Below are 14621 nucleotides of genomic sequence, written 5' to 3'. Positions count from 1 at the left end.
GGGGGAGAGACACCAGAAAATGCTTGCTTGAAAATGTTTGATTGTTTGGTCCCCCTTAATAATGCTTAAAAAAAATAAACCAACATTACAAGACTAGTCCTAATAAAGCTGTAGAAGCACACTGAAATGAAAATGATGAAAACTAGCTTATAATTACAATGAAAATGACTTAGATTATTACAAGGTAAAACTAAGTCCGATGGCAGCATCTTTGTCTTGCGGGCCAGGGTCTGCGCGCGCGTTGCTGTGGGCGCGCGCGACACTTGATGTGCTGGCCTGAGGCTGGGCGTTGGTGCTTGGCATCAGGGTCTGTGCGCGAGGCGCTGCTGGAATGGGCCTGCAGCTGGGCGCTGGCGAGGCATCAGGATCTGCGCGCGCGGCATTGTCAGGGCGCGCGGCGCTGTTGTCATTGGCCAGCCCTTGGGCGCTGGCGAGAGGCATCGGTGGGGCGACAGAGGCACATGCGCGCTTGTCACTTGGCGCAGCCAAGACCACGGGGCCGACCATGGCGCTAGGCATTGTGAGGCTTGCTAGGCCGCCATGGGGCGCGGCCAAGGGGTCATGGGGCATGTCTGGAAAGCAGCCCATGACATTCTCCCCCACCTGAGTTGGCGCCGTCCTCGGAGCCTTATGATGATGATGATGATGATGATGATGATGATGTTTCTGATGGTTGTTGGATGGGAGGTCTGCGCCCCTCTGTTGTTTGAGCTTGTTGTTGTAGCGAAGCAATGATTTCATGCGGCTGACATGGAAGACTGGATGGATCTTCCACCAGGATGGAGTTTTTACCTGGTATGTGGACTTCCCAATGCATTTTTCAATGGGCAGGGGCCCAATGTATTTTTGTTGCAGCCGAGGGTCATGGGTCCTTTTTGCAAACAAGTACCGCTTTGGGATGCATAGCATTACTTTGTCCCCTGGTTGATGTTGGGCAAAGCAAAGCTTTTGTTCGGTGAACCTTTTTGCCCGCTCTTGGGCCCTGATGAGATAGCTCCGCACTATCTCCATGTTGCGCTCCCATTCGCTCGAGAAGTTGGCAGCTCGAGGAGATTTCGGCATGGTTGATGCATTCACCGTTTGCGGGAGAAGCGGTTGCTGTCCGGTAACAATTTCAAAAGGGCTTTTGTTTGTATGATGGCTCTTTTGAGAATTGAAACACAGTTGAGCAGCATCCAGGAGCTTCACCCAATGCTTCTGTGATCCGGTTGCGAAGTTGCGGAGATATTCCTCCAGCATGTCATCGAACCGGTCTGTCTGGCCATCCGATGGTGGATGGATGTCTGTGTTGTGACTCAATGTTGACCCAAAGCACCTGAAGAGATGGGTCCAAAAGTTGCTAGTGAAGCGTGAGTCGCGCCTACTAACAATGTTTTTGGGCAGGCCCCAATGTTTGACAATGTGCGAGAAGAAGAGTCGAGTTGTATCTTCTGCTGAGATGTTTTGCGGGGCTGCTATGAAAGTTGCATAGTCTGAGAACTGATCTATGACAACCATGATGGATGCAAGATTGCCGACTTGGGGCAATCCCGTGATGAATCTGAGGGAAACACTTTCCCATGGTCTCTGAGGGACATGTGATGGCTGCGAGGGTCCCGGCTGTGATGAGTGATCCGACTTGTCCTTGTGGCATGGCTGACAAGTCTTCACACGATGATGAGCGTCACCAGTCTTTTGAGGCCGATGACATGATGGCTGATTGTTGCTGCGAAGGGTAGCCTGAACCTGAGGTTCATGTCTGTTGACTACCTTCTCCAACTGCATGGCCGAGATGTTTTCAGCGGCCATCTTTATGGGAAAGCATGGTATGGTGCAGGGCTTGGCCCCGTTTTCTCCCATCATCAGGAGCATGTTGGCAAATGGTACTGGAATGGTGTTGGTTTGCCTCATGAACTCCAAACCCACTATGATGTCGAAGTCATCTATGATTGCGATGCGCAGGTCGATGCTTCCTTTGTATGGGCCAAGTTTCACTGGGACATTTGTAGCTGTTCCACCCAATGTCTGAGGTGGTGAGTTGATAGCCTTGACGCGGCCTTTGCTCTTTTGTACCACAAGACCTAGGCGCTCTACTTGCGTTGATGACAAGTAGTTATGGGTGGCACCCGTGTCTATCAATGCGTGAAGGGGCTTGCCGTTCACTTTCAATTCGACGAACATTAGGGTCATCGCTTGTTTAGGAGGCCTCTCGTCCATCTTTTCTTTCCCTTTCTTGGTGATAGGGACTGATGTTTTCTTAGGAGGACATGCACTGGTCCCCGCTAAGGCATGTGGGATAGAGCCAACAATTGCATTGAAGGCGCCTACCTGGTTGTCTTCAGATGTGTCTGATGCATCTGTCTCATCCTCGACAGTCTGATGAGCATTGACCTTGATGTTTGGGCATTCATTGTTCCAATGTGCCCCGCCGCAATGACGGCATTCTGAGGGAGGCTTTCTCCCCTGATTGTTGTTGATGGATGCAGCACTGTTGCTGTTGGAGGGAGGAGTCTTAGTTTTGGATGCACTCCGATCTCCCCACTTTTGCTTGGGCCACCATTGCTGGGATAGTGCCCGTTGAATCCCCCTCGGACAGACGGCTGGGGCCTGTCGTTCTGAGTTCCCAAATGATAATCGCCAAGGCATTCTGCAGCTTGAATGGCCTTGGGCAGGGTGTCTACCCGTTGTCATTGTAGTTCCATACGGGCATGAGGTTTCAAACCTTCTATGAATGCGAAGAGTTTGTCTTTGTCCCCCATGTCGCGTATGTTTAGCATGAGTGCGGAGAATTCGCGCACGTACTCCCTCACTGATCTGGTGTGGCGGAGGTCCCGTAGCTTTCTCCTTGCATTGTATTCCACATTTTCGGGAAAGAACTGCAGGCGTATGGCTACCTTCAATTCGTCCCATGTCTGAAGAGTATCTTCACCGGCCTTGATGGCTTCGTATTTGACCCGCCACCAAAGTTTGGCATCGCCCTGAAAATACATGGCAGCAGTCGCTACCTTTTTGGATTCCTCCAAATGGCCCACGGCATCGAAGTATTGTTCGATGTCGAAGATGAAGTTTTCCACTTCTTTAGCATCCCGGGATCCGTCGTATGGCTTTGGCTCCGGTATCTTAAGCTTTTGTGGAATGGGGGTGAGGTCTGCTGCACCCCTGATGTGATGGTCGCCTTCTCGAAGTAGGCTCTGTAAGGCAGCATTGACAACATTGAGCTTGTCTGTCAAGTCGTTTATGGTTTGCTGCATGGCAGTCAGTCTGTCTGCCTCCTGTTGCTGATGGGCTAAATCGTCGGCACGCTCTTGTTGGAGGTCCTCAAATTTGCCATGAATATTGGCAGTTTCAATGGCTGCCGTTTGTCGGTCCTCGTCGGAGTCACGACTGATGTTTGCAATGTCATTTTCCGCCTGCCGCATTCGGCGGTCCAGGTCGTCCAACCTTTGCACTAGGTTGTTGCTTTGATCAGGCACCGTTTCTACGATGGGTCGTAATCGGTCAACCGTCTCTTCTAGGGATGCTAGACGCTCCCCATGATTCACCATGGTCAGAAATGGTGATGATGGCAAATGTTCCCTCGTCCGATGTCGAGCCTAGGCTCTGATACCAACTGTTACGCAACGCCTTCCTGATGATCTTTGGAAGGGCAACGTAAGGCTAAGCAACCGATGTCAGTGCGGTTGCTGTCCGCCAATGAGGTCCTCGCCGCACGCTAGACTAGATTGTCAGTGCCGTGCGGGAAAACCAATGTCGTGAGCAATTGCGGAAGCTGAGAGAGAATTGGGTTTTGAATGATGATGATGATTTTATTGATGAATGAAAATGCTGATTACAATGATGCGGTGTCGAGGGGGAGAGACACCAGAAAATGCTTGCTTGAAAATGTTTGATTGTTTGGTCCCCCTTAATAATGCTTAAAAAAAAATAAACCAACATTACAAGACTAGTCCTAATAAAGCTGTAGAAGCACACTGAAATGAAAATGATGAAAACTAGCTTATAATTACAATGAAAAGGACTTAGATTATTACAAGGTAAAACTAAGTCCGATGGCAGCATCTTTGTCTTGCGGGCCAGGGTCTGCGCGCGCGTTGCTGTGGGCGCGCGCGACACTTGATGTGCTGGCCTGAGGCTGGGCGCTGGTGCTTGGCATCAGGGTCTGTGCGCGAGGCGCTGCTGGAATGGGCCTGCAGCTAGGCGCTGGCGAGGCATCAGGATCTGCGCGCGCGGCATTGTCAGGGCGCGCGGCGCTGTTGTCATTGGCCAGCCCTTGGGCGCTGGCAAGAGGCATCGGTGGGGCGACAGAGGCACATGCGCGCTTGTCACTTGGCGCAGCCAAGACCACGGGGCCGACCATGGCGCTAGGCATTGTGAGGCTTGCTAGGCCGCCATGGGGCGCGGCCAAGGGGTCATGGGGCATGTCTGGAAAGCAGCCCATGACAGTACCTATGCATGACACAACACTTATATCTACATGCATGACATTATAAATGTTTCAAAATTTACAAGTTATTCACTAAAAGTATAATTCGATGGTCAGGGGCGTAGCCATCCTTTATTAGTTCTGGGTTCAGTAGAACTCAGCGTCTATGAATTAAATCTTATATTTATATGAAATTATATAAATAATATATCTAAAACCTAGTAAATAAAAAGAACATTGGTACATAACTCATAAACTAAAAATCCCAATTCTGCCTCTGTGATAGTGGCAAAGGTGTCACCATTCAACGAATAGTAGTACATTGAACTTTAATGATCCCATATTCACTGATAGATTACTGTACAGATGAACTCCAACTTAACTATGTAAATGAAAGAAAATAAATTAAATCTGGTTTCAATATTTGTTGATTTAGACATATTGAAATATTTGACTTTAAAAGATCTAGTAATCTATTTTACTTTTGTTTAGATTACCCTCACTACTTCAATAATGAAGTTATTAGCTATGTGAAATGCTTAATGACAGATAAAAGAAATTTAAACAGTTAATTTTATGAGTAAAGTTACTCTTACAAATATCCTTTTTAAGTAGTATATAAAAAATTTAAAACATAAATATGGATTTTATCAGACAGGAAGGAATATTGAGGAAAGTGGAAAATGACCTGGACATCCGTCGTGGAAAGTGAGAAATGCACCAATTTGCAAAGGCGCATTTAAATTCATATTTTAAAAATTAAAAAATATAAATTAAGGAAAGTGAGAAATGGAAATGCAACTGGCGACTTTTCCTTGTATCTCTGATATTCAGATTACTGTTGGATAGCTTCATATATCTACAGAAACCAATTTAAACCCAGCTTCTACGAGAGGCGTTTGAAGCTCAGGTATTTCAAATTTTGGACTCTTATTAATTGCTACCAATCAGAGAAAAGAAAAGTTGCAGAGCAAGAAAGAGAGGGGGAAGTAAAAGCTACTAGCTAAGAGGCTAAGCACAACATTAATTAATACTGATGAAACCAGTCCCACGGTACTCTTTCCTCTTGTATATGGAATTCAGAAATTAGCATTTATTGAGAAACAATGAACTTCCCACCATCCTCAACTGCTCCCCTTTAATTCCCCTCAATTAAGTGTCCTCCCTTAAGTCAAACTCTTCTTCTTCTTCTTCTTCTTCTTTTACCTCTCTTTAATTCGAACCATGGTTTTTGATGAAACAATTATCAGATTCGTCTTCTCAATTTTATTGGTCTGGTCATCATCATCAGTTGGTGCTGCTAATTCAACTCAGTGCAATCAGTACAGTGGAGCTGCTTCTAATGGCCAGCGTGTTCCTTATCCATTTGGATTCTCAGAGGGTTGTACGATTCGCTTGAATTGTACTCAAAGTGGAGAAATTAGAATTGGAGAATATCTAATACAAAATGTGACTTCAGATACATTAATGGTCAACTTTCCAGTAAATTGCCGCCGTCCGATTGAGGATCTTAAGCAATTTAGCGGAACCAATTACGGTATGACTTGGAGAAACGGGCTGCTTCTACAGAATTGTACAGTCCCGAAGAGCGAGTGTACCATACCATCGGACCTTTTAAGCGCGCGTTTGAACATACCGTCGTGTGATTCGAAGAATGAGAATGTGAGTTGTTATTCAGAGGCGACTGCTGATTATTTGGATTACTGGAAACTGAAGAATATAGGGTGTGGACTTGTGGTCTCCTCCATATTGGTTGGTATGGATAATAATACAAAGAAGAGCTCTTCGATGTACTTAGAATTTCAGACGATTGAATTAGAGTGGGGATTGGAAGGAGATTGTGCATGTGATGAACATGCGAATTGTACAAATATTTTTCTTCCGGGGAACAGAAACGGCTTCCGGTGCCGGTGTAAAGATGGTTTCGTAGGTGATGGTTTCCGCGACGGTGATGGTTGCCGGAAAGGTTAGTTCGACTTTTCCGTTTTCCTTTTAAATTTTTCTTTTTTTCTTTTTCACTTTGTTTTTTGAACGTTAAAATAATTATCTGCAACATTATTTGCTCTCTATCATTTGGCGGATCAAAATTAAAATTTTATGGGTTCGAATTCAGAATTTCATTATAACCCATTTGATTTACTAAGTTTCAAATCAATTATTTGAAGTTATTTAGTGAATTTTGAACACATAAGGTATAAGTCAAATTTATTGGGTTCGATGAATTCATATCCACACACTTTAATGTTGAATTGTGAACAATCTAATTTAAATGTTAAGAGATATGACACATTTATTTACTAGATAGAGAGGATACATGTAGATGCCAATTCAAAATTTAAAGTGGATGGGTTCAATATTTAAATTCTTCGATCTTACCAATGAAATTATTGTCGCTTTTGAAATTACAAGATTAAAACTCAATACTCATTGAAATTTTAGTAATTTGTCATATAACATATTTGCACGGCGTATTAAAAAATACTAGGTTTAGTTGAATTCAATAATTGAGACTCTCTCCACCTTGACGTATAGGTTTGATCTTTCAAACCAATTACTTGGAAGTATATCATTAATGGATAATGCTGATAGTCGAATTCAAAATGTCTCCTTATTTTGGTATATATCAATCCAATAAAAAACAATGCTTATCAAATTACGGGTAAATTTCAAAGATAATTGCTAGATGGCCTAATTGTTGTTTGACTATGGGCAAGATGTGACGTGAGAGATGATGAGACTAGTGTAGTTTTTTATATTTGGTTTGACCAGTAGAGACACGCCAAATAAGAAAAGCTGTTGATTTCAATGGAGGTATAGTATGGGCATTTATTAGTGAATCATGAGTTTACAGGAATTGACTATGATTAAACAATGATTATTTTAGTGTGATTAAGTTTATTAGGAAATCCAAATATTGCACAAGTTGTGTTTAAAAGTAGTAGTGCATATGCGGCTGGTGTAGTCAATAAAGCCTTTTCTACATTTTGGTTTTGTTGAATTAATTTGCGTTCTAAAGCTGTCGAGTGTTGAATGTCGACTTCCACATGTGGGACTTGGTCTCACTTACTTTTCCCCCACCAGGTTCCTACCTTCAGCTGCCAGCATTTCCGTGTATTTGGCTTTTAGGTATTACTCACAACTCCGTCCCCTTTCCTCTCTTCTTCCTGCCATATGGATCCGGGGCAAATATATTACTCAATCCGTCGTATTTTATGCAAAAAATATTTGTTTCTATACGAAGCATAAAAAAGAAAGAAAATTTAAAACATGTGATCTCAAACATGTTATCATATTTTTATGACAATAAAATTTTATATCATTAAAGGTAAAAACCGAGATTATAAGGGCCATTAAAAAAGATTCATTTTTTCATTTCTTTTTACTTTTTTCTGGAATCAATGTTGGCCATGGAAATTTCAAATTTCACTTGAAATTGAATTCGGAATGTTTCGAAATTAGAAAAAACTTCAAAAGGTTATTTTTCAAAATTTTCACTTCAGACCACTCACAAAAATTCAAAATAGCTCTAAATTGTATTCATGTCCAAACACAACTCTAATTTTCAAATACCACTTTTAACTTGAAATTTTTCTTTTTTTTATTACTTTTTTCAGAAAATTACAATTCTTATGTCCAAACGCCCACTAAGATTAGATTGTTTCTAGAATATGTCTATTCTTTTCGGAACATACTAAAGAAGGGTCACATAAATGGGACGGAGGGAGTATTAGGACAATGAGGGCCATAGTTTTCATTGCCCTTGACTTAAAACCAAATAGTATAAAGTTAAGTAATATTTGCAAAAAGTGTCATGTTTATACTAAGTTTGTAACTTTTATACAGAGTAGTTGCAATATTTTACTCTTCCACGAATTTTAAATTACAGATTCACCTCTAACATAGATCGTAAAAATATATGGTCTTCCTTAATAAGATGATCACAGGGACTAATGAAGTATTTATGAGGCTGCCTATTCAAAGTGGTATTGTAACTTTGTCTAGTTCAAATCAAAATGACAAGTTTGTGCTCGATGAGCTTAAATTGTGTAATTTAGTGATATTGAGCCCTCTATCTCCACTCAAAGGAATTTGCTTGTCTTGAAGAGTTAATTAGTTCTCTTACCCAATTGCATACATAGCAGAAAGGGGATTTCTTGGGTCTTACATGACACGAACAAAGATCTGACTGAAAAAAGGAAATAAATAAGAGTTTAACTGATTTGTTTTGGCCTTGTCTGACTCCAAGATCGGTGAATGTGATTGCTGACAAGGTCAGAATTATTCAACTCCGAGATTGTGAATTGGATAATCCCCAGCGTCAACAGCTTCAATGATTCTGTTGTATTTTAAATTAATTACACGGAGGAGCACATGGTAACTGGATGTCTACAAGTTTGAACGGGTGAAAGTCAGAGGATCAAGAGGACCTGCATTGCTGAATAATTTCATATTTTATTGTTGAGTAAACATTATAGTAACAGGGACTTGAATCAATGCCAAGTCTAAAAGTAAACTTTTTTTTTTTTTTATCTTTTTTCTTTTTTTGGAGAGAATTGGCACTTGAATAATGGAGGAGGGATAGTAGAAGAAGGCAGGACCTTCGATAGATCAGGCACCAACATTGGCGCTTTTCCAAATTGGTTAATGAGTAATGAGATAATTTAATAGTTAAGACTCTAATACAAGTTTGCCATATTGTAATTGATAGAGTTTAGATAAAGAGCAGGCTAAGTGATCCCTTTCCTACCTGTGTGAGAGACAGTTCATTATTATGCCAGTCTAATTTAAGACAAGTTAGTACTTCGCCTGAATCAAGCATAATTTGAAGGGATGAAAGTTGAAACTGATTCATTTACCAGTTAATTCAATGTCCAGGAAATTGTGTGTTAAAAAGAAACATCTTGACTTGGAGATTTCGGAGAACTGGTTTCATTTGTTGATCATGTACTTGCTTCATAACTGGGAGGGCATACATTTTTCTAAAATACTTTTACCTATATATTCAATTAATTCTATGTCCAGAAAAGAAATAATTTTTGCCCCCAACCTCAACCCTGATATTTTGGTCATATATCCCTCTACCTCTTTCTCTATGTTATTTTCAGTATGTCATCCTTTAATAACTTCCTTTTTGTGTTTATGTCTCCATCAGTATCTAAATGCAATCCTTCAAGATACCTGTCTGGCCGATGTGGTGGAACTACAAGAATTGGTGTGCTCATTGGAGGTAACTTTTCCTAAAATTGGTACTAGTAAATAGCTACTTTGATTTTTCGCCCAATTCCCTGTGATGTATGGAACCATTACTTCTCCAGTCGTTTAATGCACTAGTGTTCAGTTTAGCATCTCCTGCTGAATCATCCCTGATCCTCCTGCTTCATTTTGGCGACACCGCTCAGTTACCAAATGTGCACTCTTTAGTTTTCTTTAAATGAGCTTGATAGCCGGCACATGTTGGTTTTATGACCTTATTATGTAAGAGATTTTGGTTTTGCAAAGTTGCAAAAGAGTTGCTGAACTTGCTGATCCGTAAACTTCCAAGCTTGCTACTTTTACAGCCTCTTGATTTAATTTTACTGGATTCAATGTAAATGGCGAGTTTGACCTCTTCCTGGTTTAATGAAATTGTCGATCACTTACAGGGATTATTGCTGGAGCTGGTTTAATGGCTGCTTTGGCTATTCTCTGCTACTGCATTCGAAGACGTTCTGCATCTCTGAAGAAAAGAATGAGCGCGAAGCGCCTTCTTTCTGAAGCTGCAGGTAGCTCCAGTGTTCCTATGTTCCAATACAAAGAAATTGAGAAAGCAACAAATAGTTTCTCTGAGAAACAGAGGCTGGGTATAGGTGCTTATGGCACAGTTTATGCTGGAAAGCTCCACAGTGATGAATGGGTTGCAATTAAGAAACTAAGACATCGAGATCCAGATGGCGTTGAACAAGTGATGAATGAGATTAAACTTTTGTCTTCTGTAAGCCATCCAAATCTAGTCCGCCTCTTAGGTTGTTGTATTGAAAATGGTGAACAGATTCTTGTTTATGAATTCATGCCCAATGGAACTCTAGCTCAGCATCTACAGAGAGAAAGGGGTTCAGGACTTCCATGGACAATACGTCTCACTATCGCCACAGAAACTGCTCAAGCGATAGCTCACCTTCACTCAGCAATGAATCCACCAATATACCACAGGGATATCAAATCTAGTAATATACTCTTAGATTACAACTTCAACTCAAAGGTAGCAGATTTTGGTCTTTCCAGATTTGGCATGACAGATGATTCTCATATCTCTACAGCACCACAAGGCACTCCAGGATATGTGGATCCTCAATACCATCAGAATTACCATCTTTCCGACAAGAGTGACGTGTACAGCTTTGGAGTGGTTCTTATAGAAATCATTACAGCACTGAAGGTGGTTGATTTCTCTAGACCACACAGTGAGATTAACTTGGCTGCACTTGCAATTGACAGAATTGGGAAAGGTCGTGTGGATGAGATAATCGATCCATTTCTTGAGCCACACAGGGATGCATGGACTCTATCATCAGTTCATAGAATTGCGGAGCTAGCTTTCAGATGCCTCGCATTTCATAGAGATATGAGGCCTTCAATGATAGAAGTGGCAGATGAACTAGAACAGATCAGGCTCAGCAGTTGGACATCATTGGAGGACAATATATGTATGACATCATCAGTGAATTCCTCTTGCTCATCTCCGCGTAGTATGAGCGAGACATCTTTTCGTAGTACAACAACTAAGAAAGGAGGAGTTGGGAGTAGGAGGTTGATTTTTCCGCAGAAGATAGGGAATGCACTGTCAACCATGGAGGAAATAAAGGATAGTTCCCCTGTTTCAGTGCAGGATCCTTGGTTAAGCGAAGAGAGTCCTCCTTCAACAAACAGATTACTGGGTAGTGCTGGTCGATGATGACTTGAAAAGAAAGTCTGCTTTAGGTAGAAAACTGAGGTGATCACCTGTAATCTATTACCAGTTTACCACCTGTTCTTATCTTATTATATAGTGACTCGTACCAAAGAGTAATACAACAGTCCTCTTTGTCATTACATGCTCGAACTAGTACTAGCTTTTTTCTTGCATCTGCAGCTTCATACATAAAAGGAATGTGAAATAGTGATTGGACAAGTGCCAAAAACTACCAGAAAGATCAGTGACTACATCCGAATTCGTATTGCAGTGCCTGAATTTAAGTATTCCTTACATATCTGTGCATTCCTATCTAGCTACCTATTGCACAATTTGCTTCAGCAATCAGCATCAGAGAATGTATCAGAAGTTTCAAATACTCCTAACAAATTGGTACGGATGAGATTGCATTCTTTCCTTCCCATCCTTCATGGGAAAGGAGCTTTCTACAATAGAATCTCACAAGTGGGGTCTGGGATTAACGTGTACGCAAACCTGTCCCTATCTTGAGAAGGTAGAGAGCCTGTTTCCAGTAGACCTCGGCTCACGGAAAGGAACTTTCTAAAAAAGTTTGACGACTATCTCGATTTCCTCTTTGAATTCAATAAGAACACTCTTGCATCAATTGCATCATCTTCAAGAATTCTAGTCCACCGGATATGTTAAATAAGTCTACATATAATAAAATTATAAGTGACATTACAAATCGGAATATACGTATCAGAATGCCAGCCTTCGCATTTAGCAAAGCACAATCAAGTTTGCAAATAACAGTAACAAAAATGAAATATTACATGAAAAGCAAGAATCTTTTCAAGATTTTTGAGCTTCAGGTCCTAAAATACCATTAACAACAGTTGAGGCGACCAAAACTCCAACTAATTCAGCTCCAGCCACTGCTCCAGCTTGAGCCAACCCTCCAAAACTCACCGAGCTCTCAATCTTCTCCTCTGCAGCTTCTATCCCCTTCTCAGCCGTCACCAATCCTTTCTCCGCCGCTTCAATTCCCTTCTCTGCTGCTACAATTCCCTTATCTGCTGCCTCGAATCCTTCTTTCACTAACACTTCTGCTTCCTCCTCTACTTTCTTCAGCTTCTTTCTCAGTCCGAAGAGACCAATATCCTCTGCCTTTGACGGCATTTCCAGCGCTTTCAGTGCCGTTGTCGCCGTCAGCAAAGATATTAACTGCCTCCGACCGGGGAGAACCACCGGCGCCTGTTTAGTAGGAGTTGTGTTTGCATCTAGCACACAACGAATTGGGAATGTCCGTACGGAGATTGAGCTGGTGGTGAAAGCCATGGCTTTGCTCTTTCTCTGCAATCAAATTGAGGCTAGCAAAGCTCCCTCGATACCACAGCGAAGTGTGTGGTCGGATATTTTTGAACGGACAGAAGGACATATAAATAAATATAAATACTCGAACCTGAAAAGGCTTTTTTTTCTTTCCGAAATTTTTCCTTTTTCTCTTTTTTCTTTCTGTTTTTTTTTTCAATATAAATTTTCTAGAGTGATGTGTTAAAAATAGTGTGGACTCTTGGTATATTGGTACCATACTTAAATGATGCATTAAACGACAACTTCAATCCTTCCGAAAATCGACTCGTGAATAATGAAGAACGGAGTTAAAGATGAAGAAATTATAGTAGGATTGAAACTGTTTAATTAATTAAAGGTTAGACAACACTGAAAATATAATTCCTTACACCAATTTATGCATCAAACCAATAAATGGATGACCTGTTTTTATAAAATAAATTTAATTTAATAAATTTAAATTAACATATTTTTATCTCAATCTATTATTTAATCACGATAAACTAACATGGCATAATATAGTCGAAATAGCATATACTAACCAGTTTTTGATTTGGTAATTAAAAAATGGAAAAAGGCCAAAAACACGTCTATTGTTTGGTAAATAATTTACTTCTATGTTCCATTTATCTTGTGGTCCAAAAATACACTACGTTATCTTTCTGACTAAAAATACCCCTGCAACTAACAAAAATTTATGTAGTCCCTTTTTAATGTGTTGGCAGCACGTAATTGGGCCACGTGGCTCCCTTGTCCAGATCAAATTTAACTTGCTCCAGATTTAAACTTGTTCCGGATCAACCCACTAAGTTTTTCAATCTTAACCGTAGATCCTATCCTTCTCCTCCATTTCCATCACTTTTCTAAAATAAAAAATAAAAATCAACAGCTTAAGTTTTTCAAGTGGAGCACCAAATTCTTGTTCCAACCAAATTTGATATTAAGGTTCAACAATTAATTCCCAGCAATACCCAATCAATTTTGAGAACGAATTTCAGATTTGGAAGTTTTTTCAAGCGAAGCTCCAAGGGGTGCTCAATAGTGGATAGTTTTTCTCTAAGTTTTTCACTCAACATGATAATGAGTATTCTCAAATAGTCTCCAAAGCGATAGCAAACTAGGAGATTTTCGACGAAGAGCTTTTCGAAGACCTGTTTGAAGTGAAAATTTATTTTAATGTGAACATTTATCACTTGTTGGAATTAGCTGATTAGTGTGCTACGAGCCTAAATATATCTATGCAAATTGATTTAAGAATGAGAACCTTGAAGATGGAGTTGTAATTTTGTTAAAACTCTTTTGAAATCTTTGGTTCGAAATTGGATTTTTTTGAAATTGTAACTTATTTTGAATGTGTTTTATTAGATTTTGTTGGGGACACAAATAGGAGCTTAAATCTGAAATTTGAGGGAGTTTGAAATAGATTTGAGATGGATTTGGGTAATTTTCAAAGCAAATTTGAAGGTTAAAGAACAGGTTCAATCCAAAAATTTAAGGCAGATCCAAATCTGGGGCTAGTTTAAATCTGGAGCGGGTTAAATTTGATATGGACATGAGAGCCACGTGGCCCAATAACATACTGGCAACACATTAAAAAAGGGACCACAGAAAATTCCATTAGTCGCAGGGGAATTTTTAGTCCGAAAGATAACGTCGAGTATATTTTTGGACTAAAAGATGGGCGGAGCGTAGAAGCAAATCATTTACCAAACAATAGGAATATTTTTAGCCCTTTTCCGATTAAAAAATACTGCAAGTATTTGTAAATTAATGGAAAAATAGTCACTATTTAATGCAGAAATTAAAATAGGACAAATATACCCTTAGCTGATACACGAAAAATACAGCATAATGTGATGAATTATGAAACTCCAACACATTGTGCTGGAGTTTAAACTTCAAATACAATTTGTATGCGAAATTCAGCATATTATGCTGGAGTTCACATACAAGGTATCTAACATATTATGTAGGAAT

General features: G+C 40.5%; 2 protein-coding genes across 3 annotated transcripts; one reads left to right on the top strand and one right to left on the bottom strand.

The window, feature by feature from the left end:
* Window positions 1-5183: 5183 nt before the first annotated feature.
* LOC107806264 (wall-associated receptor kinase-like 14) lies at window positions 5184-11466 on the top strand. 2 transcript variants are annotated; one of them, XM_016630396.2, is made up of 4 exons: window positions 5184-5455; window positions 5653-6368; window positions 9555-9629; window positions 10045-11466. In XM_016630396.2, the coding sequence occupies exons 1-4, from the start codon at window positions 5439-5441 to the stop codon at window positions 11331-11333; spliced, it is 2097 nt and encodes a 698-aa protein (XP_016485882.1). In that variant the 5' UTR covers window positions 5184-5438; the 3' UTR covers window positions 11334-11466. The 2 variants fall into 2 exon arrangements, with proteins under 2 accessions (XP_016485882.1, XP_016485875.1); XM_016630389.2 differs by having other exon boundaries at window positions 5184-6368.
* A 524-nt stretch (window positions 11467-11990) lies between these two features.
* Window positions 11991-12629, bottom strand: LOC107806279 (uncharacterized). Its single transcript, XM_016630409.2, has one exon. It carries the CDS (start codon window positions 12627-12629, stop codon window positions 12144-12146), a length of 486 nt encoding a protein of 161 aa, XP_016485895.1. The 3' UTR covers window positions 11991-12143.
* Between the last annotated feature and the right edge of the window lie 1992 nt (window positions 12630-14621).

This window comes from Nicotiana tabacum, chromosome 3, assembly GCF_000715075.1.
Source record: "Nicotiana tabacum cultivar K326 chromosome 3, ASM71507v2, whole genome shotgun sequence".
Taxonomy (NCBI): domain Eukaryota; kingdom Viridiplantae; phylum Streptophyta; class Magnoliopsida; order Solanales; family Solanaceae; genus Nicotiana; species Nicotiana tabacum.
Note: the sequence above shows the minus strand (reverse complement) of the source record. Positions and strands in the feature narration are given on the sequence as shown.

Coding starts and splice junctions, on each gene's coding strand:
- LOC107806264 (XM_016630389.2), top strand. CDS start 5,627: ATGGTTTTTGATGAAACAATTATCAGATTCGTCTTCTCAATTTTATTG. Junction 6,369..9,554: donor CGGTGATGGTTGCCGGAAAG/GTTAGTTCGACT, acceptor TGTCTCCATCAG/TATCTAAATGCAATCCTTCA. Junction 9,630..10,044: donor AATTGGTGTGCTCATTGGAG/GTAACTTTTCCT, acceptor GATCACTTACAG/GGATTATTGCTGGAGCTGGT.
- LOC107806279 (XM_016630409.2), bottom strand. CDS start 12,629: ATGGCTTTCACCACCAGCTCAATCTCCGTACGGACATTCCCAATTCGT.